The sequence below is a fragment of the Copidosoma floridanum genome, unplaced genomic scaffold (assembly GCF_036245765.1).
Source record: "Copidosoma floridanum isolate Cflo_tuat_1 unplaced genomic scaffold, Cflo_Japanese_pri ptg000025l, whole genome shotgun sequence".
NCBI lineage: Eukaryota > Metazoa > Arthropoda > Insecta > Hymenoptera > Encyrtidae > Copidosoma > Copidosoma floridanum.
The window spans coordinates 4,723,492-4,749,836 of NW_028321902.1; the positions used below are offsets into that span (position 1 = coordinate 4,723,492).

The 26,345-nt window shown below is 39.9% G+C and overlaps 2 protein-coding genes across 10 annotated transcripts in view; both read right to left on the minus strand.

Moving 5' to 3' along the window:
* Nucleotides 1-1,824: 1,824 nt before the first annotated feature.
* Nucleotides 1,825-7,724, minus strand: LOC106638697 (putative RNA-binding protein Alsin2). Of its 9 annotated transcripts, none has more exons than XM_089595135.1 (9): nucleotides 6,509-6,572; nucleotides 5,980-6,087; nucleotides 5,474-5,580; nucleotides 5,257-5,282; nucleotides 3,967-4,691; nucleotides 3,269-3,367; nucleotides 3,064-3,183; nucleotides 2,420-2,979; nucleotides 1,825-2,174 (listed from the first exon to the last, which is right to left on the minus strand). In XM_089595135.1, exons 6-9 carry the CDS (start codon nucleotides 3,362-3,364, stop codon nucleotides 2,096-2,098), a joined length of 855 nt encoding a protein of 284 aa, XP_089451261.1. In that variant the 5' UTR covers nucleotides 3,365-3,367; nucleotides 3,967-4,691; nucleotides 5,257-5,282; nucleotides 5,474-5,580; nucleotides 5,980-6,087; nucleotides 6,509-6,572; the 3' UTR covers nucleotides 1,825-2,095. The 9 variants fall into 9 exon arrangements, with proteins under 9 accessions (XP_089451261.1, XP_089451263.1, XP_089451264.1 ...); XM_089595137.1 differs by having other exon boundaries at nucleotides 3,967-4,104; nucleotides 4,347-4,691; nucleotides 5,257-5,580; XM_089595138.1 differs by lacking the exon at nucleotides 5,257-5,282 and having other exon boundaries at nucleotides 3,967-4,398.
* Nucleotides 7,725-10,123: 2,399 nt separating this feature from the next.
* Nucleotides 10,124-26,345, minus strand: part of gukh (NHS actin remodeling regulator GUK-holder) — a 75,986-nt gene continuing 59,764 nt past the window's right edge. The window contains exons 3-13 of the mRNA XM_089595513.1: nucleotides 24,058-24,230; nucleotides 23,352-23,594; nucleotides 23,041-23,245; nucleotides 22,502-22,974; nucleotides 21,958-22,408; nucleotides 21,444-21,870; nucleotides 20,930-21,376; nucleotides 20,520-20,849; nucleotides 11,552-12,305; nucleotides 11,030-11,480; nucleotides 10,124-10,959 (exon numbers count right to left, since the gene is read on the minus strand). Coding sequence (XP_089451639.1) covers nucleotides 10,132-10,959; nucleotides 11,030-11,480; nucleotides 11,552-12,305; nucleotides 20,520-20,849; nucleotides 20,930-21,376; nucleotides 21,444-21,870; nucleotides 21,958-22,408; nucleotides 22,502-22,974; nucleotides 23,041-23,245; nucleotides 23,352-23,594; nucleotides 24,058-24,230 — 4,782 coding nt within the window. The 3' untranslated portion in view covers nucleotides 10,124-10,131. The remainder of the gene's footprint in view (nucleotides 10,960-11,029; nucleotides 11,481-11,551; nucleotides 12,306-20,519; nucleotides 20,850-20,929; nucleotides 21,377-21,443; nucleotides 21,871-21,957; nucleotides 22,409-22,501; nucleotides 22,975-23,040; nucleotides 23,246-23,351; nucleotides 23,595-24,057; nucleotides 24,231-26,345) is intronic.

The window sequence follows — 26,345 nt, forward strand, 5'->3', positions numbered from 1 at the left end:
TATCTTTGTACAGAAAGCACGAGTTTTTAAAACAATGATAGTAAGAATTTAGTGCCGTTTGTTCTGTTTAGTATGATTAATAACGAAACAATTCCATTTGCTCAGATGATTACCGAAAGAACAAACAAAGAATTCGTTTTTTATTTTTTATGTGAAATTTTGAAACATGTACCTACTCCCCGTTCTTTTTGCACTATTCCTTTTCGTGTATTGTTAGAATCAGCTACTTTGGCTTTCAATCAGTGTAGCTTAGAAGATTATTGTATAAGACGGTAAAAGCATTTAATTACAGAGAACATTAATCTGCCAGCTTGTTATGTAAATCTTGACCAACTTTTGTTGTTTGGTTTCTTAAAAAATTTACTTCATGAAACTATAGATGTTGATTCAAATGCAATATATGAATTTTGTCTCGAATGTTTTATTTTTTTGATTACAACCACAAACTTTGAAAAATTTTTAGCATTCGCTAAAAATTTCATTGTAGTTTTAAATAAAAATAATCGTGACAGAGAATTTGAAGAAGCACGAGACCAATTAATGGTTGACATTACAAAAGATGATTTTTCTAATATAATTTATAAGTTTGAAAAGTACAACAAAATACATCTTGAATATTATGTAAAGGATAATTTTGAGTGTTCAAAAATTATGAGTGAGTTTCAAAAATATAAAAATGATAATGAAATCTGTAAGTATTTTAAAAACATTTGCTTGACCATGACAAATAGATTTTATAAACATTTAGAAAATGATTTGAATCCTTACGAAAACAAAATATTACTAGAACATCAGATAAATTTTTTAACTTTTTTTCCCATATGGAGTAGCTTATTAAATGATGAAAAACGTTGGACTTCAAATGTTTACGAACAAAATTTTATGGCAATACGCGATTACATGAATTTATCAAACAACAGTGATTTATTGCTCGTTGAGAATTTTATTTTACAACACACAGAATTATTAACAAAACAAATTCAAAAAAGTCGCAACATTATTGAAAATTTAACACTTTCTTCTTTCTGTGCTTCAAATCAACAAGTCCAAGATGTAAGTAATTCTTTTCTTAATTTTAGAGAAAACTGGAAGGGCCAAGGAGAAAATATAAGTTACATTGATCATAACAATCAATCGTACAGATTTTTGAATAATATTGATAATAAACTACATTCTATTTATTGTGAAATTATTAATGTTAGATATTGGAGCAATAAATAGTAATGACCTCATTAGAATACATTTGTCGTTGAGATAATTCTTACCTTTCCACTTTCCATCATCATATCTGTCGTAGCCTTGCTATCAATTGCAAAAGCAGACCACAGTGATTAAAAGTAGCTTAATCTTTTTTTCTGTCTTCTTGGGTAAAAGAACAGCCTGAATCTTGAGCAAAACATCATGATGAGCAATAGTAAGTCCAGGTAGCAACTTATTCAATGTTTCGTTGTTGCAAATAGCAAGTTGAAGGTGAGGAGGAATGATCCCATGCTTTTCCTCTCGAACATCATTTCCTGCTAACTCAATCACTGATCTGGCAAATTTTTATTAAATAACATAGGTAAGCATGCAGACTAAATTGAGGTTTTGTTTAGCCTTTTGTTTTCGGAGTCGATGCTACATATATGTATATATAAATAAGCGTGTTAGGATTTAAAGATTGGACGGAGGACTGGGCTGGACGGTGGACTCTCTGGAGTGATTGAGCAGATGATGAGTGGAGCGTGAATGCGCAGAATTATATTTATTATTTATATTTGTATAAACCTGTTTTTATAATATCTTGCGAAATATTAATCATTTCGATAGAACAAAAAGCTAAATCGAAAGAACAAATGAAGCGCAATTTAATGAGAAAGTTAAAGATGCCTGAAATAATGTTTTTCATAGTTCAAAATGCAAATGAAAAAATTTGAGCCACCGGATTTAATCATTTAATTAAACAAAAACAAAAAGACGCACAAATGTGTTTCAAGCGAATATAAAAAGCGCAAATAAGACACAATTCGTTAAATATTTTATTTATTCACTTAAACAATGCCGGGTGCCCAGTTCACGGAGCTGTACACGTGTTATCGGGAACGAAATGAATTCTCTACTTCCTGCGATCGTTGGATCCACTACGACGAGAACGAGATCTTCTGTCTCGGCTGCTACTGCGTGAACGGCGAGACCTGCAAAAATAAACAAAATCGACCGTGCTTGAACGCTACTTGCATTTTACATTTAAATCATATGGCTGGTGAAAAAATCACAATCCGTCAGCAACTATCGCTTCGGCTGAAAGATCAGAGTCCAAGAGGAAAGGAGACTCACGAAGAATCGATCGACCTTCCAATCGAATCTCAGTTCGGCCTTCGTTTCATCATACGAACGCGTTAACTATAATTAAAAAAAAAAAAATACAACAAAATCTTACTTCTTGCTTCGACTGCGACTCCTTGACCTTGAGCGCCTTCTGTCTTTATCGCGCCTGTCGCGATAGTGATCACGGTCACGGTCACGGTCACGGTCACGTTCGCGTTCACGTTCCCTGTCCCTGCCGCTGCGATCACGATAGCCACCACGTTCGCGGCTTCGTTCACGGCTGCGGCTTCGTTGCCGGCTGCCCGAGCGTTCTTTGTCCATAGCCTCGCGCTTCTGGCGTCTGCGCTCCTCCATGGTCTTTTCAAGGTCGAAGAGTTTCTCTCGGATCTTGATGAAACCCAGATGGAGCTTGCCACCAAAGTGATCGGCCAGTCGGCGGTCATTGTCGTGAATACCTAGATAGGCGCTGCAGACCTCGCATACGCGGAGCTTTTGTTGTTGGTACGAAGAAGCGGGCATGCTGTTTCGGTATTCTTGCTCGGCTTCGTTCTTTTTTTTACGCAACTCGTCGATCTCTCCCATCAACTTCATCGACTCTTCGACGAAACCCTCCTCACCCAGCTGCTCGGCTTTGGCTAATTTCTTACCGATCTCCTCGGCCAGAACGTGAACCTGTAACAGCATAATCAATTTTACACGTGCTCTGATGTGTATTTTGTGACAATTTGTTCATGTATTAAAATTTTTTTTTTTTACGTTGTTGGCTTTAGCAGCGACTTCAGCGCTCAGTTCCTCTTGCGTTTCGGCGAGCCTTTGCTTAGCTTGCTCTGTTCGACGATCGCAGTCTGCTATGAAGCTCTGCAGGTGCTCCATTGCCTGCAAATTAAAAAAAAACCATATTAATATTAATACACGAGGATTGTTTGTAAGTTTACGAGTATGAGATTTGTAAAATACTCACGTCGATGTCATAAAAGTGGTCCTTTTTCTTCTGCGCTGCTTCGTAGTCGGCCCGAAGGGCCAGATCGTGAATTTGCGGGCATTCTCCCAAGTCCATGCGCTGCGATTTGCAAATAGTACTCGTTAATTAACATTTTTGGTATCATATGCTTTAGTCGAGGCGTGACCCTCGAATTTTTTTATTTATTTTCTCGGTATGTATATTCATTGATATAAGTCATATATATATGTAATTATAAATAAATCATTATTATTGAAAAAGTACACAATGTCGATATATAAAGTCAATTTTTGGCAAGGCCACCCACTACGTGTAAAACTCGATTGATCAGGGCAAAAAGTTGTTTGTTTGCACCTTTATTATCATTCATTTGCATATTTCAAGTAAAGGTAGAACATCATCCGAATAGTGAAATGTCACAAATGCAATAGGTATAATATGTTAACGTGTGTAATGTGAGTGAAAAAAAAAAAGAAAAAAAAAAAATTGAATATAAATCGTTTAGTGCTGAAGAATCTATTGAAATGATGTACACCTAAACTTTGAAGGCAGAACAGGTAATGCTGAAAACAAAACTTGATTTTGATATACATAATAAGTAAATGTTTGACAATTTTTTTTGGGAACCGTTTTTTTGTTTTTATTTATTATTATTTTTTTTTTTAAGAATAAAGTTTTGGTTTATTGTTCAGACTTACAAAAGCAATGCGTCTTCGGCACAAAAGTCTCTTCCCACATCAATGTAATAAATGCCTACGAAGAAGAGCTTTAAGAAGGCTGCTGTGTTGCCCTGGAGGTAATGGTTGGACTTAATTCTATACATTGAGAGATTTCACCTACAGGAATATATATATAGGAGCTAATCTCATGAGAAGACAAACTTGCTGCATCGTTTTTATTCATGAACTTAACATCGTTCATCAATACTATTTATTGTGCTCAATTGAAGAGAGAATCGAACGAGTATTTTGTTTATTTTTGTTTTTATTAGAAATTAGGTAAAACAAATAAAGAGTAATGATAATTAAGACAATAATAAACGTTCTATAGATAGAGATATTTTGGTAATTTGACTTACAGAGTGGCAACACCTCTCCCGCCTGACCACCGTTTGCGATGGATCAACGATGCTATGAAACCAGCACAAAACCTTAATTTTTCACAATGTTTTAAATTAATTCAAACTATTAATTTAAACGAGCAATTTTTTTTTCTTCTTTAAAACACTCTTATTATGACCGATGATTTTTCAATAAATCATATGATTTTCAAATAAAATTTTAGATTCTTTTTTTATACGTACGATGAAAAACACCTTCGCTGTCTTTTATCCATCGAGCCAATTTCCCTTTTTCTGTGAGCTTGCCTATTTTGTCGATTTAATTTTTTGTCAATTGCCAAATTGTTATTACGGACGCGGTGTCTGTAATGATATAACAAAAATCCAACTAATAAAAAATCAAAAGAAAAAATGTTTGTTAAAGAAAGAATAAAAAAGACAGAAGAGATGATGATTAACAAATTCCATCAAGAGCCTTTTTTTTTAAAACTAAATTAAAGGCAGAAAAGTATTACACGCATCATGCAGAATAAGTTTGAATTTTACAGGTTTATTGAACAATCTGGAGAATACCTACTAAGAATAGAATACGGTTAAATGAGTGATAAGGCAGAATAATGAGAAAACACTGATTATAAAAAAAAAGTACGTATTTCGCGAATGATATACAAATTGTTTTATTGTGTTTTTATTTGGGTTTTCCAAAAATTAATTTTAACAAAGCAGTGTGAATGGTTCTTTGGCCCGTCAATCACATGAATAAAGAAAGATAATAAAAGCAATTAGAAAAATAAGTGTATACTGCATTTAATAATAGTTAATAATCACATTGAAAAAAAAAAAAAGAAGAAAAAAACAAAAAAAACTGGACAAGGATAACCCAAACAAAATCAAACAATTGTTTGGCAATTGACAATAGTTTACTTACAGTCAGTGCTTTCTTGTCACACCTTTCTGCGAGCAAAAAAAAAGGTATATTTCTTTCTTTCTTTTCTAGACATTCATACTCACAGGAATTTCAAAGTCTCGACAAGTTTTGTTTTTCTTCTTCCGGACTAATTATTATATAAATGTGCAAGCATAACATAATTTCATACTAATCTTTCGGTCAAAAATCTTTTCTCTTTATGGAGGTGTCTACTCACCAAAAATGTACGATACAGGACGATTGTTTGACGCATGTGTATCACGTCTTGGGATTTTCGACAAAGTGCGAGACCCGCGCAAAATTAGGCGGAGTAGCCAAGATGATCTTGTCAAGCAATATCAACATTATCAATTCATGTTTTTAATTCACTTTCGTAATATTTTTGACAGTAAAATTTATCAACTTTTGGAAATAATGTTCTTAAAATATGTCTTGCATCAATTTGAAAAAAAATTTGGAATTAGTCACATACTATTAAATTAGAATACTTATTAGAGAGCAACTAAAGAAATTGAGTAAACAGTTAAATATTTTCTTTAAATAAAAATAAAGAAGTATTGCATACATAGCAATGCAATGACTAATCAAAAGAATTCATTATGTTACCTAAAGCTTATAAATTTTATTTCAAAACTTTGTTAAATAATGTTGTTAAGTTAGAATCAATTGTAGATAATACATACATCCTTTTTATATTTTGTTAGCTAATTTTTTAGTACTTACAGGCGTAACGCGACCTTTATTCAACATCTATGAACAGTAAATTATTCAACAGTGTATTGCATACAACTGGATTGCAATTGCTTTTCCAGACATTCTGGAAATAGAGAACTGCCGATTAGCAGTTCAGAATAAGTTAAGTGACTGTTCATTTAACCAAAGGAACTAAATAGCAGTTAACTACGTTGATATTTTTCAAATTTTGCAACTTTTTAAGAAAAAGTTTGTTATTTCATAAAAATAATAATTACCTTTTGCTGATTTTAAAAATAGAAAGAAAAAAAAAAAAAAACACAATTGCAAAATTGTACAATAACACTCCAAATATTGTTTTAACAACAACATGGATTTTAAATTGTAAAATGCATAAATATCGCAAATTTGTAGCTATATTTAAAAAAAATGTAATAAAGTTCAAGAAAACACTTATTCAGTGCAAAAAATTATTAATCAAATTTGAGTTTCAAAAAGTATGAGCATACCAAGAGAAAACATGATTTTTTGTATTAATTTGATGATTAAATTTACTTACTGTTGATGAAAGTATTTCATGTGGACAGCAGGCCAACAGAAAACTCTTGCACACTTTTGGATCCGAGTATTTCACTTGAAATTTGTTGTTTTCACCTGAAAAATGAAAACAATAAAATAATAATAACAACAAACAAGATCCACTTTCAGTGAAACATTATAGCCTGATTGCTTACAAGTGCAAGATATTTGACCCAAGAAATTCAATCCTTTTAGGTCATTGGTCAGACAATTACAAAAAAGAAACGTAAAATTCTCAATATTTTACTATAATATGTACTTGGTAATTATTATAAGCAAATTTTGTTAAAAGTTGAAACAAAAATAAAGTAGTACAATGACCTGTTGGTTAACAGTGGTAAGTGTGCAACGTGAGTACCCCTAATTGACATTATTTCAGTTAGCATACTTATGAGATACATCCAAACACGCAGATTGTAAGAGCGTGTTAAAAAAAGCAGCTAGTGTAAATTCCACGCCCTACCCAGGCAAAATGTAGGCATTGAGATGCATGGGATGTATAGAGATAAGAAAATAGAAAGAGAAAGAATGTGCACACAAGAGAGAGCGTGGGATCCAAGAGCAGCCGAGGAAAATCGATACGGCTACTCTCGAAGATGAGCTTTACGTGGCCACTACGTATATAGGTACATGTTTTTAATAACAATTGTTAATATATGAGCACGAGTGCGACACTGCAACGTAAAGGTATACAGATGAGTCAAAGAGAGATGGAGGATAAGCTTCTAGTCCTACAGCGGCGGCAACAAGCCATCCATTTTATTTTTTTTTGCACACTCTATCGCCCACAACCCACTCCCAACATGGATTAAATTTGATGATCGGGGTAAGTATCAACAAAGGAAACGCGTGTCCATTGAAACGGAGAAACGAAAAAAACGTACTTAGGAGTCTTATGAGTAAGAAAGAAAACGATCGCTTACCGTTCCGTCCGGTACCCATGAGTTGATCGAGCATAGCCCGCATTTGGTCGTGGGCAGTCATTTTATCCAGTTTGGTGGCCGCTTGTTGTCTCCTTAAAGGAGACACGGATTCAGGAATTAGATAATGAAGAGTGAAAAATGTCGGGAATCGGCGTTTTGGAGTAGAAAGAAGGGCCGTTTAAAACCGACTACACACGTCGACAAACGAAGACGACTACGCACCGATGGTGTGGAATATATATAGGTGGGATACACTACTGCAAAAATATATTATTTGCGCGCCCCCCCGATGGCTGCGGCGTAGTAAGTAATAAGTTAGTTGATGTAGAGATGATGCATCTGACCTGGGGCCGGATCATGTATACTTAACTATTTTTCTGTAAACGTATAAGGCCCGCGAAGCAAAAACAAATTATACGGTACGGCCCCTGAAAAACTGAAAATTCTACTTCTGTCCAAAAGAGTTTTCTTATTTGAAAATCACCGTGATTTCCCAACTAAGTAAAAATGCCGATTTTTTGTTGAATTCAACGTAAAAAAATTCGCTCTTTCGATCGAACTAAAATGCAATACATTTTTTGGCCCTTATTCCCAAAAAAGCATAATAATTGTTGCTAAATTATATTCTTGCCTACAAATGAGGACCCATACAGTAATATACGTATATACAAAACTCAGAAAGCCGAAAACGAAGACGATGACCTTTGTTCGGTCGAATTTGATGCTGTAGTTGTTGCAAAATCAATGATATATATTATGTTGTATATGTCAATTTGCAATTTATTACCGACAGAGCCAAAGTTGTCCACTTGTTCCTTGCCAGCTCATTTTTGGTTCAAATCTTCGAATGTCCGAACGCGACGACCTAAAACTCTGTTGGTAATCAATGGCAAAATAACACTGCACATTTGCAATAACTAAGTACAACGTCAAACAAGAATCATTATTTTCTTTTTCAGTGTCCTGACTTTATACATCAATTGTTTGAAGGTTATATAATTTCGCAACTTATTTTACATTTTTTTCGGAATTATGACCAAAGAAGACTGCATTACATTTAAGTTTAATTGAAAGAGCGAATTTTTTTATGATTAGTTCAACAATAAAACCAGCATTGGCAATTCCTTTGAAATAAAAGTTATTCTGCCTGTACTATCGCTGATGCGGCGTTCTTATCATGCGGTCGGACCATCGGACACCGGCAACAATGGCTGCGGTCAATGGTAAAATAGTTTTTTAGCATACTTTTGTTATCGACTGAGTATGTAAAATAAAAATTACAGATATATGTATGTTTAAAAATTGAACTAATAGTCAAAGGTAATAGAAAAAAAAACTGCGATCCATTTGATTTCTTTCGTTTATTCTCATTAAAGTACAAAATGTTTGTATTAGCTTAAGCTCTACATAATGTATAACTTTACAATATTCAAAAATTTAGAAAAGATTATTATGAAAAAGTACAAAAAGGATGTAAAATATACATCTTTATTTGTGTGTAAAGTTCGTTCGAAAGCTTAAATATATATTGACTACAGCTTCTTTTTTTTCTTTTAAATAATTGATTTAAGGCAACTCTGTTGATTTACGTACTTATAAAAGTTCTCTAATATATAAATTTTATTCAGCATTTCGTGTGTATATATATATCTATCTATATATAAAAATTTTTCTTGTTTTCAAGCATCTTTTGCAAGACTCGCGATGCCTATAGTTCATATATAAGCAAAATTCATCAACGTCTCCTTTTTCCTTTGCGTCAACAAATTATCTACATAGTGCGATTTCTGAATCATTGGTTACATTTATAATAGATGTAAACTAGCGATGAGAAAATTTTGATGCTTCAATCTTTTGATGAGGGCTCTTTGGCAGAGTTTTTTTTTCAAATCAAAAGTACTTGACTTCTGCCAAAAATTTTATCTACCCGGACTAGACTAGCAGCAAGCTTTATATATGTATAAAAACGTATACACGTTACAGTGGCGTACACTATTTGTTTTTTTTTTTTTTTTTGTTAAAGAAGATGAAAAAATGTTTTTTTTCACTGGTATGCAAAATTTTCCAATTGTTTGATGATTCTTGGACATTTCAAGTATACTACAAATGGTGACGTGAAATAAGGAATCATAAATCAGGTATCCATAAAAAAAGTATGTGTTTATAAAACTTAGTAAATTTTTGTCACTTGTACTCTATATTTACAAAATCTACTTGAATTGCGTAGAACTGAAAAAAAAATAAATAAAAAAACAATAAGTCAAAAATAAACTTAATAAAAAAAATACCAATCGAAGTTTCTTGTGACAAATATTTTCACGAAATTCATCCAGTGCGTGATGACACGTTCATCAGTTCGGTATAATTTTAGGCAAAATTTCACAAATGTTAAAAAAAAGAAATGCTTATCCATAAAAATCCATGCTGCTTTAAAAATACTAAACGAACATCGTCACGCCTTCTTTACGCTTTATTATTGTTTTTCGATACATAAAAAAAAAAAAAAAAAAAAAAAATCTCTTTCTTCACTTGATTACGGTCTATTTTACATGTACAAAAGATACAAAACCCATGCGTACAAATGAAAAGAGGAAAAACAATCGCCACCTCGAGGAAGATCGATTCGAGGTAAGCCGACGTAAGTGTAAAAACGCGGGGGAGGGGGGAAAAAAAAGGAAAGTTAAAGGGCAGTCTCAAGGGTTGGAGCGCTAGGACTACGCGTCACAGGGCCCGGGTCGATTTGCGTGATCGTCGCCGTCGACGCGCTGCCAAAGCTCCGATTGCCAGGGTCACCGCTTCGCTGAGCGCTCTGTTGCGGCGACTCGGACCTCGCTCGGAATCTCCGGTTGAACATGTCCTTGTGCGCGTTTGGCGAACTCGTGGGCCCCGAGCTCGCGAGGAACTGCGCCCTGGCCAATTGATTGCTCATTCGCCGGCTCTCTATGGCCTTTATCGGATTCTCCGCGTCGCTGTTGTCGCTCTGGACCTTGGTGGCCGTGCCACTGCCGTCAAGATCGATGGCTTGCAGCCTGTTCTCCAGCTCCTTCTCGCTCTTCTCCAGCGACCTCTGGCTCTTGTTGATCGCGTTCCTCAACTCCTCGAGGTTCCTCGAGCCGCGCGCGCTCTCGCCGGACATGTCCAGCTGTCTCCTCGTCGAGGCGACCGGTGGGAAGCAGGTGGCCGGGGCGGGAGTTTCCGGGGAGGGTTTCATGGCCTTCTCCTCGGCAGCCGTGTCCTCGATGATCGTCGACGAGAGAACGTCCGTCCGGGGCGTCTGGAACCTCCAAGCCGAACGAGGACTGAGAACTTTGGCCAAGGGCTGGCTAGACTTTTGACTGGACGGCGACTGCTGTTGCTGCTGCTGAGAGTCGTGGCTCTGTTGGCGGGAGAGCTTGAGCTGCTCGGCAGCTGAGACCCGGTTTGGCCCCGATTTGATGCTCTGCTGCAGCAAGAGCCGCTTGAAATCCATGCGGGACGTTGCCGACGGCGACAGCACGCTCTTGGGAATCTGTAACGACAACCAAATGATGAAACACGCGTCTCTGTTTTACGTGAGGCTTTTAGGTGTGTGCACGTACCTCGGGGGTTTTCTGCGACTCGGGGCTCCAGCTGTGCCTCGTGCCGATGGCCTGTTGGCCCTTGGACAGCGACGCGACCGAACCTGCGGGCGACAGACTCTCGGGCTCGTCCCTGATGTTCAAGCGCCTCTTGGACTTGTGTATGGCCGCGAAGAGCTCCTCGTTGGACATGGAGCTCTTGATGGGCGACAGCATGATGTTGGTGGGTGTGCTCCTGCCGGAATCCGAGCCGGCGTGCATGAGGGCGGGGTTCGGCGAGGCGCATCTCTGGGCCGACAGTGCCAGTCGCTCGGCGACGCTGGGCTGGGCTCGGCTGGTCGGCGTCGAGGATTTGAAGCCGTTGGAGTGCTCCGGGCCGATCGGCGAGATCGGCGGGTGCTTCGGACTGTCCTGGATCGGAGAGGCGAAGAGCCGGTAGCCCAGGGCTGACAGGCCGACTGGTGAAGCGAACCTGCAACATACGCGATCAGTGAGTGGGGTTGTTTTATTGTTTCAAAGTTTTATGCGAGCGATTATCCTTACCGATTTTTCACGTCCACCGGGGCGACGGGCCTCTGCTGTTCCGCGCTCTTTCCGCAAGTCTGGTCGATCGGGCAGTTGTGCCCAGCTTGTCCGTGGTAGTGCGACACGAGTTTTTCGGCTGAACTGGACTTTTGTCCCTGTCTGGCGAGCAGGTGGACGGCGTTCAGCGGTGCCCTGGCCAAGCCCCGGGTTATGTCGGGAGTGATGCTCCTGGGTGGCTCGACTGCCACCTCCCGGTGCGATCTCCGGTTTGGCAGGGTGTAAAAGTGCTGCTGGCTCTTCTCGTACGCCTGACGGATCGGATGGTGCAGCTGGTGGGCGTACATCTTTTGGTTCTCCGTGTAGTGCGAGTAGGGCTGCTGTTGCTGCTGGTGGTGGTGGTGATGGTAAAGGCTGTTCCTCTCTAGGATGAGCTGCTGGTAGGGATCTATCACGTGATGGACCATTGAATGCTGCTGTTGTTGCTGGTGATGGTGGTGGTGGAGTTGATGGTGATATTGTTGTTGTTGGTTGTTGGATGAAGGGGGACCACCACCAGGTCGCATCTGCGTCTGGGGGTTGTTGCTGATGCGGTGCTGTTGCTGGAACTGGGGATTGTTGTTGTAGACCACCTGGTAGGGGTAGGGATCCTTGTGGGATTTCTGAACTTGTGGCGGACCCACGTAAGGCGGAGGCTGGACACGCTGGGGCTGTTTTTGAGGACACGCCGAGGTCGAGACCGGCTCGGTCGGCTGCATCGTTGGCAACGCTTTTTCTGCAACACATCGGGAATATAAATTTTTTTTTTTTTTTTTTTTTTTTTTTTTTTTTTTTTCAAGTAAATCCTTTTTTTTGCGATCGTTACAGTGACGCCGATCGTAATCGATTACTGCTAATGTATAGGAGAGAACAAACTCTATATACCTCGAATAGTCAATTAGTATACTGTATTAAGCGAATTATTGGGAAACTGTGAGAAAAATTAATCGCAAATATATAGATATTTACAATTACATTTTTCGGAGAAAGATCGTTTCTAATGGATTACGATCGGCATCGTTATTAATTATTACTTAGAATTTAGATATACGCTTTATCAAGTTTTTTTTCTTTTTTTCTTTTTTTTTTTTTTCAAATAAACTTTGATTTGCGATTTTAGTCGTCGCTTTGAACCTCATTTGGATGGAAAATCGAGGCTCTATTTCGTTGCGCTATGTGTTGTTATTCAAGGAGGGTTAATCGAAATTGTTTTTTTTTTTTTTTTTTTTTTACTTTATCAAAGAGAGATTTTTGTTAGTAGTTTTAATATGGTTAGCAATACAGATGATAAAATTGTGGTGCCATGCTCAAATGCCCAAAAATTACGAAAGCAGTCATATTACGCAAATATCCATCTACGGGTTACACATTTTTTTACAACTAAACATTATAATTATTATTCGATCTGATTTCGAAAATTGATCGAATTTATTTATGAACGTTTGTTTGATTTTTCGAAATCCGATCTGAATATTTTTGTATACGTGCATGAAATGAGAGAAAAAAAAAATGTACTCACCGTGCATAATATGGTATGCAACTATATGAAAGATGAAAGTTATATATAATATATATATACACATGTACTATGTGGCAGTGCCGCACTTGCGTGATGTAAGTGCACCAGATTGAGTATACAATTATTTATTTGTTTTTTTTTTTTTTTAATTGTACATCTATGTATTTTTTACTTGATCAATGCACGAGTGACACACACACAAAAATCAAATCACACAGATCAAAGTGCAAAATTTTCTAGGTGCTAAGTGAAATGTTTTTTTTTTTTGTTTTTTTTTATATTGTATGAAATTAAATTATAAAATTTCACGGGTGCGTTAAAAAATTGTAGGCTCCAGTGCTTGGCTTCGTAAAAATTGAATAATTTTATTTGAAGACAAAAATGTTAGTCATTCTGCTTAGTAGCTATGTGCAGTTTGTGATAACGTGTCAATGAAAAGTGCAGGAATAATGTTTGTGATAAAATTATAACAAAATGCAAATACTATTAATATTATTATTATTATTTTTTTTTAATTATCTTTAATGAAAAAAAAAGCTATTCACATACATAACTTATTTCAAATAAAAATGTAAAACTATCGTAAAAATAAAATAATAACTACATGTAATTGGTGATAATGTTATGGCGCTTTGCTGAGAAAATAAGTGACAGAACGTAAAACAATCATGTGTCGTTATAACTATGTACAAAAGGGGGAACAAAAAATTATATTACGTAAACTTATACAATTGAAAAATGCATGAAAACAGGAAAAAAAATAGGTAGAAAAAAAAAAAAGAGAAAGCAAGTGAAAAATTAAAGAACTTAATATTAAAACACATATACATCTGTACAGCAAGTTCAATTAGCCTCCTCCCGTTGTAAGTACGTGTCCATGAGATGCCTATTAGTTTAAATTGTTATGTGCGTAAAAAAAGCGTGGTGCACTTTAAATTCACATCAAAAGGGAGAGTATTAAAATGAAAAAAAAAGGAGCACATAAACCAAGCTCTATTGTAAAAACATATTTTTCAAACTTGAAAAATTCCGTGAAAGTTAGTTGAATGTTAGTCACAATTTTAATCAACATCCGCAGACCAAACTTACAACGCGAGGCGAGACTTGATGGAAAAATATACACAGTTAATTATTATATAATGTACACAGTCATTTAATCCCTCCTTTTTTTTTTTTTTTTTTTTTTTTCAATTATTATTATTATTGTCATGGTCAACTCGACATGCGAGAAGGACAGCGACCAACACTGGGTTAATACTCACGATTTATCCTAATTTTGCATTTATTTTTTTAACAACCTTATAAAGCGTATTATTTTTTTTTTTTCCAACTCCACCGCATATAGTAATACTTTTCTTTTTTGTTTTTTTTTTTTTTTTTACAAATTGTCTAAATTATGTTACACTTTCAATGGAAACAAATGACGACTGAAAAGACAAAAGAAGCGCGCAAACGAAGTCAGAATACTTTTAATCCAGAGGCGATGGTCACCGTAGCAAACAAGGCGTAAATCCTTCGTTAAGCAGAAAAAAAAAAAAAAAAGACTTATCACAAATCTGCGGATTGTATATACTTTTCGCGTATTTTCTTCTACGCGCACGTTCTAATTTTGGTCATGGCCACCCTCGAATAACGAGCCTCTAGGGTTGGCTCCGAGATAAGATAAGAGCTTGCCGATGGAGCAGAAAAATGTGGAACAGGGGATATATATATATATATAGCAGTGGATCAATCAAATGCACGCTGTGCCAAAAACTTTTTCTTTCTTTTTTTTTTTTATGAAATTGGGTGGGTTAATCGGCGAAGCTCACGCGTTGATGCTCGTATCGAGAGCATTGAACTTTAAGCATGAGTTGCTGATCTCCGGTTCTCGGTAGAGCGCAATTATTTTGTGGAACAATTGAAAAAAAATGACTTTTTTTTCTTTCTTTCGAAAATGTTATGAACTACGATAACGAGAAAATCTCTTGGTGAATTTTTACCAATTAAAATAGTGCAGTGCTACAGTTTATGAGAATCAAGTATTTCGAAAGAATTGATTATCACTGAGACAAAAGAAACGATAAAAATTATAGAGAAATTCCAGCAAAAATTACCATTTTGTACAGTTAATCGGATGCAAGTTGGAAGAAAAATGGGAAAAATTGTTAATTTTAACAGTAAAAAGTACTATGCTGCAACAACAAACCTTAAAAGAATCGGTTAATCCTAATATAGTAATAATTTTTCCCTTTTTTTCTGCCAACTTGCATCCAATTTACTGTGAAGAATGGTAATTATTGTTGGAATTTCTCTACAATTTTTATTACTTTTTTCTCTCAGTGTATGCTTTTTCGAATTTTTTCATCTTTTTTTTACGAGAAAAATTTTGTCAAGTATCCTCAATAAAAGTAGTCATAAAAAAAAAAAAAATTAACTACGTTCATGGTAGAAAATTACAAACCGAATAAAAAAAAAATTTACATATATATATTCCGCGTAAAATTTCGCACGAAACGCTTATTGCACACAAGAGTACATATATATTATAATACTTATTTATAGCTATAATCTTGTTAAACGCGCGGTTCTGCCATTCGTCCCGAATAATCGTTCGAACCGTTCGAGGTTCGATTGCAATTGCATCCGCGAAACGCTACAATAGCGGCCGAAATGTTTATACATTCAGTACAATCGGGCGCGATAAATGTTAACGTGCAGAACAACAATGCGCGCACGAGTCAGCAATTTTTTTACAATCACGGGCTGACTCTTGCGCGAATCAATCGTTCGATTGTACGTTTTTTTGACCACTCGTACGGTTATGATAATAATAATAATAATCAATTACCGCGGAATGACGAAAAACAATTATAAAGTTATAAATAAATATTTTCGCTTTACCTCGGGAGATTCAATTATTTCTTGAGACATTTTTAACACTACGCGAGACGCGTTGAGCGGAAAGCTGAGTTTTGTATACCTACTCGCGCTGGTGATTTGTAAGAATCGGATGTCAGACGACGATAATTATATGTATATGTGGAAAACGCGAGTTTATCCATCAATTGCTCGTTTTTATTCCCTGTGCTGTGTAAATATAGGAAAATTACGCGATTCGATAAAAAGTACACTCTCTTTGTTTCTGTTCGCTCGTCTAAAATTGATTTTTTTTTTTTTTTTTTTTTTCTCAATACTTTGAACTATTTACTTATTTACATTTGATGTTTTTTTACTACGAATGTCATCGAACGGATCATTTGACATTAAAAACCGTAAATTAGCACTTACACCTGATCGGTAAAGATTTTTCTCAAGCCAAAAAAAAAAGAAAATTTTTTTACTCACTGGGTCGCCGCGTCGCCAAAAATAACAAATGCCTAGCCAGCATGACGAATTGACGAATACCAGGTGCACAAAAATCTAAAAGGGACACAACGATTCGAGCACAATCGCGGAGGTTCAAGGAGCTGCCGATCGGCGGTCGCCGATTCGCGGCACCGTACTGTCCACACACTTGGCGGCGACCGCCTGTCTAGCAACGAAAATCCCACCACCGGCTCCCTCCTTCTCTCTCTCTCTCTTTTTGTATGCACAAAGTATGTGTGCGTGTGTGTTTTTATTGATACCCCCGTGCGGCGATGCCGGTTTATCGGCCTGACACACTTGACACACGCCACGCGCGTTTTTTTTTTAAATCTATTGCTCGCGCCTCTCGAGCAGTCTTTTTTTCCCCAATGTATATACATAGGCTCGAAAGCGTAATCCTCTTTTGCGAATAAGTTTCTTATTTTTTTTTTCCCCCTCCGATCTCGATTGGGTAACCCGCGCCGATTTGATGTACGCGTGTATATACACTGCAACACAAGGAGTTTTTGTTTGAGAAAAATTTCGAGATTGCTCTCGTGGCGATAAAGCGCGGAATAAAACTGCAGCTATAGTCGGGGGGGGGCTGTGATGGCTATGATTCAGCGTGCACCGGGAGGTCTAGGAGGAAACCAAGGCTTTTCTCCAACGTATTGTTTTTTCCTTTTTTTGCGTGGAAGCCGAATTGGTCTGGTTGAAGTTTTTTTTTTTTTTTCAAACTAATTTGGTCGGGTTTATGAAGAAAGGATATCTTGTAATTTATTTTGTAATGTGTTTGTTGTGAATTTGCGAAGTTGACCATTGTTTGATGACGTACACATTTGATAGTACTTGAAAAAAAATTAAAAGATACCTTTTCTTGTCTCAAATGGGCCATATCGTCAAGAAAAAACTAAAATTATTGTATTATTATTAATTCACAGCTTTAAACAATTACATTTTTAACAAATTATATCATTTTTGGATGGAAAAATACACTATTTATACGTAGACACTACAGTGTCCAGTACGTGTGTAAAACAATTGATATTTTTTTTAATTCTGTATGCACCAGGAGTCCATAAACAGAAGCAAGATTTTACCAACGTGTTTTTTCCCGTATAATCAGAATTATTGATTGCAATGAACTGAGAAGAAGAAAATTTGTTTAAGAGGCAATTGCTTTAAATGATTCAACGAATTTTTAAAAATTTAGAAAATCGAGAGTTTTTGGCTCAGATTATCATTATGATTTTTTTAACCTTTTCTTTGCATTTTTTTTTGTAGATCACTAAAAAAAATATATATATATTTCATGCCCTTGAAAATTTCTTTTGAAAGCATTTAACAAAATTAAAAAAATACTATTTTCCCTTAAAATAGGACCAAATTATTGGGGAAAAAAAATATAACCATTCAAAATTTTCGTAAACGATTGAGCTATAAATAAACGACTCCAAGACCACTTTATTAAACCCAATAAGTTTCCACGCAAAAAAAATCTTGGCCAATCCAGAGACCTCCTAGTGGACACATAATAAACAGCCCCTGGACCGCCCGTGAAACTTTTTAAAAGTTGCGAAAGTAAAAAAATTAGATTGGATCAACTTGAAATGGCCCCAACAGCTGAAACCAAAAGTCACGCAAAACCACGTGATTTCTAGCCTTGTGTCCTCACCCCGAGACCCAAATGAAGCCCCGGCACTATTTCACCCACCCTATAATTGATGATAACAACAGTAGACGCGCGCACACATAAATCCCGATAAAATCGAAAACGGGATAAACAACGATGCATCGTCTGATGCAACAGAGCGAACTTCTTGAGCGATGGGCGACGATGAGTTGTTGCGGAAGACACCGGGGCTTTTCCACGCGCTCGTCTGCCGCTCTCCCCCGTGAATCCACACACACACACACACACCCACGCGCGCCTCTCCTCCGATATTTGGAAAAAAATTAATCGGAAGGCGGAAGATATATGGCGTGTACAAGGGACGGAGGTTGTCGACCTCTCGCCGCACCCGAGTTTTCCGCTACCCCTCCCTACCTCGCGCCGCGGAAAACGCGGACCCGCGCGTTGATCATTTTCCCATCAGCGATCGGCAAGGAATCGATTGATTGCCCTTACTAACGATTATTTTTATTATATGTATAAATGTGGTCTACTGCACGTGCACCGCCGACAGATAACGTGCATCGTTTTGTATATGTGCGTGCTTGCGCGTGGGTGATGGCCTTAAACAATTAAAAAAAAATCGCAATCGACGCCGATTTCGAAATGGAATTGATAAATGGACCCGATACTGATGTATACACACGTGAGAATTTATCTCGCGATTCTGGCTATCTGCATTTTTTTGGTATACAACGTGTAGTGGGAGTCGAGTTATTGTTGCGTGTATCAATCCGTCGATTCGAGGGTCAATTTTTATCGGGATTGCGGGCGATCGAGATTCACACGTGTTTTTTTTTTTTTTTTTCTTTTTTTTTTTTTTTTTTATAGTTCACGATTTCGTCCTTAAACGTACCAAGCGTCGTGTTTTTCTTGCATTTAATAATGACCATTGATAAAAATACTAATAATGTCCAGATTTAATAAAATAACTTACTTTCAGTTATTTTTTCTATTTCCGTCCTAAATGACATCTCGGAAAGTAACATAAAAAAACTGACAATAACCGTTATCAAGTATGACTAATTTATAACTTGTGATGTTTACTATTTTTTGTTAAATAATATAAAATTTCGCAGTGACTGATAATAATTTGCGTAAATTACAACTAATTGTTCATAAAAATATTACTCACTGTCATTATTCGAGCGCGGAATAAAATCACATTTTAAGAATCACCAATAAATAGCACATAGTGTATAAAATAGATCAATGATAAATATTATCGTAGCCTCAAATCTGAAATTTATTAATTGTTACCTCTTCACTCATAAATAATTGAATAGCTGATATTACTTCTGCCTGGGCGTTGATATATTATTATGGTAACACTCACATGTACATACTATAAATTACACACACTCGATACGGTAATTTCAATTAGCGATCAAACTCCCCCAAAAATCATCGACTAGCGCGCGTGTACTGTCGTAAAATAAAACTCTGCCTGTTGTTTTTCCCGCATTTCAATAAACGACACATAGCCTTGGAAAATTCCTAATGTGCCGCGCGATTACGTAAAGCGATAATGAGTCCGCGCGAGCACGCGTGTCTAACGTAAGGACGTCCTTGTGTGGAGCAAACAAAAAAAGAAAGAAAAAAAAAAATACAAGCGTATCTAAGACGCCGAACAACGGAGATCCGCGAGCAAAACAACAAACGAAAAAGCCCAACGTGGCGCTGAAAGAGAAGTATAGCACGCGTTCACCAGATCTCCGTGCTCGTGCCCGTGTACTTGAGCACGCGAGCCGGCTCAAGATCCATGGCCCTGGGCCGCGGACTCTGGGGCGTCGTTTTAAAGGTGGAGCACGTCCCGACCTCGGCGTCGTCGCCAGCAGCCACGGGCTCCGGACTGGCGACCACCGTCTCCGGGTAATTGATGCTCTCCTTGAGCAAATCCTCCCTCAGCTCCTCGGAAGCCGTGCGCACGATTTTTTTCTCCGACGAGTTGGCCGACAGCTTCTTTATGAACATGATCGGACTGTTGGCCATGCGGTAGCTCTCGCTGCGCTTGAGTTTGCGCTCGACCCGCGGCGTGCCCGTCCCGTTGTGTCCCTTGGGGGTGTCGCAATCGTTGCCGATCGGCGCCTCGATCTGCCGCAACACCGAGCGTCGCGTCAGCTTGGGCGTGCAACCGCTGGGCTTGAGACTCGGCGGAAGGAGCTCAGATCTCGACGTACGAGGTTTTAGGGGCCTGAAGCGCAGGGTCATCGGGTGCAAGCGCGTCGCCCTCGCCGCGTTAGGATCCGAGGCTCTGACTTCGTCGCGCGCTCCTACCGTTCGGCTCGGTTGTTTTGGGCCGTTGACGCCACCGTTGCAACCGCCGTTCGGGTGATTGGCTTTGGCCTTTGTTTTGCTCGGGATCGGCTTGCGAGTGCCGTTGCCGATCGCGGTTGGCGGGCGCTTGTTGCTTAGGCCGGTCGCTGTCTTACCTTCGTCGCTGCCCTGGACATTGACGTACGCGCCCTGGCGCGATTGACGCTGCTGCTGCGTAGCGCTCGGTGTGGGGGTGGGACCGACCACCGTCGCCGGTGTCCTCACGTAATCCGGACTGACGGATCGGTCGGGAGACTTGGCCGCTCGGATGATGACTTTGCCCAACTGCTGTTGGGGCTGGCTGGTTGGCTCCGGGCTCGGCTTTTTTTTCATGTCGCCATCGACGGCGTCGGGAATGGTGCGCTGAACCACACGGGGAGTTATCTGAGCGCGGTGCAGGAGCGGCGAGGATGCCGGCGACGAGGGTCCCTCCTTCACAAAGGGTCCTGTTGAGCGAAGAGAGAAAGTTACGTGATGCAGGGTTTGGCGCGACGAGGGATTTTTCAGGGTGAAATTCCGTGGTTACCGGGATTGAAGGTCGTGTGGGCGCCCTTTCGTCTCTTGAGACTGTCCGAGGAGTAAACGACCTTGCCCTCCGAGTCGAGGGTCACTCTGGCCCCCTGTCTCCTCCGTTCGAGCGACGAGTCGGGCTTTTTCGGCAACTCGCTGAGGCTCACGTATTCCGCGTCCCTTTTAAATACGTCCGCGTTGGCGTAAGTGACGTTGGCCGGTCTCACGGTCGTTGGCGTAGTCACGGCGTACTCTGGCTGCTGTCGCTTGTCATTGTTGTTCCTCACGTCGGCTATGGTCACATAGTCGCCGGAGTCTAGCTGTGGTATGCTGTACTCAGATTCCTGATTCGGCTTCTGCTGATGCTTTCTGCCTGGCAGAACACCCCGAAGCTTGCCCAATACACCACTCAGAGGACTGATCTTTGCGTTTTGACCGACTGCCGTAACTCCCGCTGCTGCTGCTAGAACGACAATGGAAATTTTCGTAATGTGTTTGTAATAAAATAAAAAAAAAAAACTCATACACACCTTTCTCACTACTGTTGGCGCTCGACGTCATCACAGTTTGAACGGTCGCGTAGAGATTCTTGTCCTGGCCGTTGATGACCTCCATTTTGGAGGTACCGACGGTCGCGGACATGAGCACGGACCCCGGCCCCTGGCACGCGTCCCTACCCTTTTTCTGTTCCTTCGACCCTCCGGCATCCTTGTTCTCGTCATCGGAGCCCGGCGGCGTAATCACGCACATCGAGGGTATGCGGCTCGTGTTGATGGCCGTCTTGGAGCGTATTCGCTCGATGCGCTCGCAACCCTCGAGGTCGCTCGACTCCGAGTACTCAAACTCGGAGCACGACCTACCCGTGCACGCTGGACTAGATGCCGACTCCACCGGCGACGAGGACGTGTTGTGGCCGCTGTCCGGTGACTCACCGCCGTTCTGCTTCTGTCCGTGTACCTGAATCAATATATAAAAAAATTTTTTTTTTTAAATTACTTTTACTTTTACATGCTCATTTAGTTTTGGTTACAACGAGATCATTACCATGGCGACGACGGTCAAGCTTGATTTGCGCTCGGGTGGTGGCGGGGCCATTAGAGTCGTGCACACCGTCCCGGCCGAGCTGGTAGTCGTCGAGGTCGAGCCCCTCCCGTACAGCTCGTACTCGTTCTCCGCTACCGGAGACGTGGGATCCGAGTGCACCTCGTTCGACTTGGTCATCGGAGTCTGAGGCTGCGCCGGCTCCTCCTCCCGCAGCGTCTTTAGACCAGAATCCATGTGAAAGGACGTGTAGTAGCCTTCCGTGTCGCACGAGTAGACCGACGACGTCTCCCCGTCGTCCGAGAACGGCACGGCGTTTATGTCCTGGATGATGTCCGGGGTGAGGGTGCCCTCCGAGGTAACGGACGACGAGGCCGAATTGTCGCGGCCCTTGAACCGCCGCGCGTGCGACAGCGACGTCGACGACGTACCTATGGAAGCTGTCGTGGTCGACCTGCAACGAGTACCCCTTTTGTAAAACAAAAACAAAACAAACAAAAAACTACTTTTTTCCCCAGAAAGAAATAAAAAGATTCTCGATGCAAACCTCGGCGGGTGCGTAGTACTCGTGGTTTCGCTGCCGATGCTAGCCCTGCCGCTCTCCGACGAGGCGCTCCAGTTGCCGGAGCTCGAGTGCGGAGGCTCGTCGGCTCGACCACTGCCTTTCCTGCGCTCGCGTCTCTCGGCCGCGCTCTCCCTCAGTTTAACGCTACTCGACTGCCTCGTCCCCACCGACAAAGACGACGCGGGTATCTGCTGTTGCTGCTGACCACCCTCCGGGTGATCCTTCCTCTGGTCATTATCCAGCGACTGCTTCGCGAGACTCGAGACGCTCTTGCCACTCGAGCTCGACGAGCTGGGCTTCCTCTCGTGGTTCGACTTGACGGCCTCGCGCCTCGCGCGCCTGCTCGCCCCCGTGTCGTCCACGCCCCGGGTGTCCTCGTCCAGCGCTGCCGAGTGCCTCGAGCTCCTCTGCTCCCCGCTCGCCAGATACCCCGTCGAGCCGCTCGCATCCACGTGCTGAAACGACACGAATACAACGACATCAGTGGTGGTTGTTCATTGGGTTGTTGTGGGTGATCATACCTGACTCGACTTGGGACTGATGAGCTTAAGCCTGGATCTGCCCCAGGCCTTGAGGGTGTCAAAGTGCGAGGACTTTTTCTCGACCGGGGAGGTGTCCTTCTTGCCATCGGTGCCGAGAAGGTCCGTACTGGCCGACCGGTGGGCTCGTTTGGACGTACCGCTGGTGCTGGGCTGGGCATCTTCCGGCTCCTCGGCTGTGGTTTCCCTGTTTTGTTGAAGAAAAAAAAAAAAAAAAGGGGGTGGGGAGTGACTCCATAGTTCGGTATATAGGATGTATAATATGTGATCGGTGATTCGGTTGGACAACTCACCCGCCGACTGCTCGCCTGATCTCCTTCTGGTCCGTGCCGGCTATGGTGTTTCGCCGCTTGCCCCTCGGCCTACGCGGCCGCGACCTTCTCTTGACCGTCTCGTGCGACTCTTGTTGGTTTTGTTGTTGTTGCTGCTGGTGGTGGTGGTGGTGGTGGTGGTGGGGCATCATCGACCTGCGTCGCATCGACATACGCTTGAAGCCGCGGCCGCTCACGTCCACGGCTACGACCTCCGCTGGGAACCTGCGGGAGTTGATGTGGTTTGTGTATTTTCATGTGTTTACCGATTTTGATGCAATTAGGGTGACAAGGAGATAACAATTTGCGAACTGTATTTTTCACGCCAAGAGAATTATTTCTTTCAAAGTGAGCAAGTATGGAACTACTATTGTTAATGTTTTCTGGATTCCGAGAAACGTTTTCATATATTTTTCAACGCTTCATAATGAAATATTTTTTCCCCCAATGAAGGAGTACTTTGTTGGTTCTGCTGAAAATGTTTTTATTGTTTTTTCATATCCATTGTTGGAAAAAAATAAAAACTCGGTTCTGAAATAGAACCAATAAATTCACTAGAATATAGTACAAAGTGAACAATCTCGTCGAGCAAGATAATACTTTTTAGTTGCATCAACGACATTTTCGTTGTTTGTATCATACATATATATATAATTTTAAATATATATAATAATTTTAAAAAACTCACTTGAGCGCGATCGCCTGCAACTGTTCCTCCGGGCTGGGGAGCTTGTGGTCGACGGGCCGAGTGTCGTCGATGCTCTCGGCCGGGACGATGCGAGAGGCGCAGTCCGCGGCTACGGTGACGTCCCCCAGAGCTTCGGCCGACGTCCACCGGCGCAGATCCTCGATCGCCCTCGGCTGTGGACGAAAAAAAAAAAAAAACATTTGGCTTAAATATTTTTCGCAAAAGTGTATATGTACCGTTGCGTCGGGCGGTGTCATGTGGTATGATTATGGGGCGGAAAAAGTCGGTGCAACGGAAGAGAGAAGAAGAAAAAAAAAAAAAGTTTGTCTCTGCGGAGCCACACGCGATAATATACGTCTTTCTCTTTACGCGCAACGCCGGCGCGTTGGATTACCTTACCGGTTTCGTCTCTGGTTAACTCTCCTCTTTTGGACGGTTTGCGGGTACGCTTACTTTATAGTTTTACACCTGGTTACTCCACAAAAAGTACACCCATCGTATGTGTGGCGGGGAAAAAAAGAGCGTATGTATTACAATTCTTGAATTTTTATTTCGTCGTTAATTGCATTTTTAATAATCATGTTGGATTTTACGCGTTTTTCATCATCGTCATTTTCAATTATTTAAAAGTTACAGTTAAAAAAAAAAACAACTGTCAAATATTATCATAAGATGTTTGTATAAATATGCTCACAACCGTTTAACGAACATTTTTTTTTGTTTGTTTGAAATCAATTTACTTGTACACGAATTTTTTAGTACAAAAAAAAAAAAAAAAGATTTTTACACATATTTGTGATTGATTTTATCAAAAGTATCTATTTTCTAATTCATTTTGATTTGAGTGCTTAGTCAATGTTAATTGTAAAAGACAAATGTACAGTACAGTACAAAATTGCGGGTGTTATCGAATGCGGGGCATTGAAATTACGCGAGCTCTTTTGAAAAATCACAAAATAATGTGTTTGCGCAAATAATGCGATCACTTGTCAAGTGACTCGGCGTTCCAATTGTTTTGTCGTTTGATTAGACGACTAGTTTTGAGACGAAAAAAAAATACAATACAGTAGCGACGGGTGCCCGATCAAATCAAGTCGAGAAAAATACTTTTGTTTTGTTTCAAATACGCACGAGATAGCCTCGTGATTGCCGAGCTCTGAAAGTTAATTGAAAAATCAACAAAAAGTGCACTGCATCGCAAGTTTACTCGATACTAATTAACTTTTTTGTCCAAAGCTTTTTTTTAGTTTTCCACCACACTACAATGTCAAGAAAAAAAAAAAAAAAAAAATGAAAAAAAAGAAGGCATAGAGAAGAAAAAATATCGCCAAGAATCGCCTGGATTCCACGAAAAAGTACCTGCTACAAATAGTTCTGATAAATTTTTTTTTATTCACCTTCAGTACCGACCTAATTATCTTCGTACTGCAATGTATTAAATTAACTAGACACATAAAAGTTGCCTTTGAAAAAACATTTTTTGTTTTCTTACAGTAGATTTCAACTCAGCTTTGACAATCACAAAAAAAAGCAAAAAAAAAAAAAGCGAAAAGGTATGAAAGCTCACTTTTTCAATTTACGAATTTTAATGAACATTGCTTCGCATGCTGCAACCTGACAAACGTTATTTAAAGATGTTGATATTGTTTTTTTTTTTTTTTTTTTGTGAAAAACTTCATTAGTTTTCAATTCATTTAAACCGTGGAAAAAGTTTCTTTTTATTAAAATTATTGTTGTAAAAGAAGGCTCTCGTGTCAATGTTACAGTAGAAAAAAAAACACCTAACAATGTATACTGACATTTACCGCACAGAATCGCCCGTGCAAACTCGAGCTCGCACAAAAATGGCAAAGCCTCGCGTAAAGAGTGAAAGAGGGAGCTAAGCGCATCAAACAGAACCCGGTACTGTGCACTCGGAGCGTCAGGTTGCCGCACACACGGGAGACTCAAGATGAGAGGAGCCTATGGAGCACAGGTTGCTTCGCGGTATCTTTTCCTTGAAGGAGGAAAAAAAAAAAAAAAAAAAAAAAAACAAAGAGGAATGACACCGGCCTCCCTCGTTTATCTTTTCCTTTTTCTCCCGCGCAAAGGAGAAGCCGGAGGACCTTCGCGTCTCCCATTCTTCCTTCCTTCCCTTTCTTTACCTCTCTCTCGTGTTAACCCTCTGATGTGTGCTATATACCGCACAGCTATAATATACAATAGTGGAGAGCCTGTATAATGATATACACCGAAGGATTTAAGGAGGAGGGAAAGAAGAAACTATAATGCCCCCGACGCGACCTGTT

Coding starts and splice junctions, on each gene's coding strand:
- LOC106638697 (XM_014352007.2), bottom strand. CDS start 7,512: ATGACTGCCCACGACCAAATGCGGGCTATGCTCGATCAACTCATGGGT. Junction 6,604..7,451: donor CATGGGTACCGGACGGAACG/GTAAGCGATCGT, acceptor TTCATTTTTCAG/GTGAAAACAACAAATTTCAA. Junction 3,368..6,508: donor ATGAAATACTTTCATCAACA/GTAAGTAAATTT, acceptor TGCAAATCGCAG/CGCATGGACTTGGGAGAATG.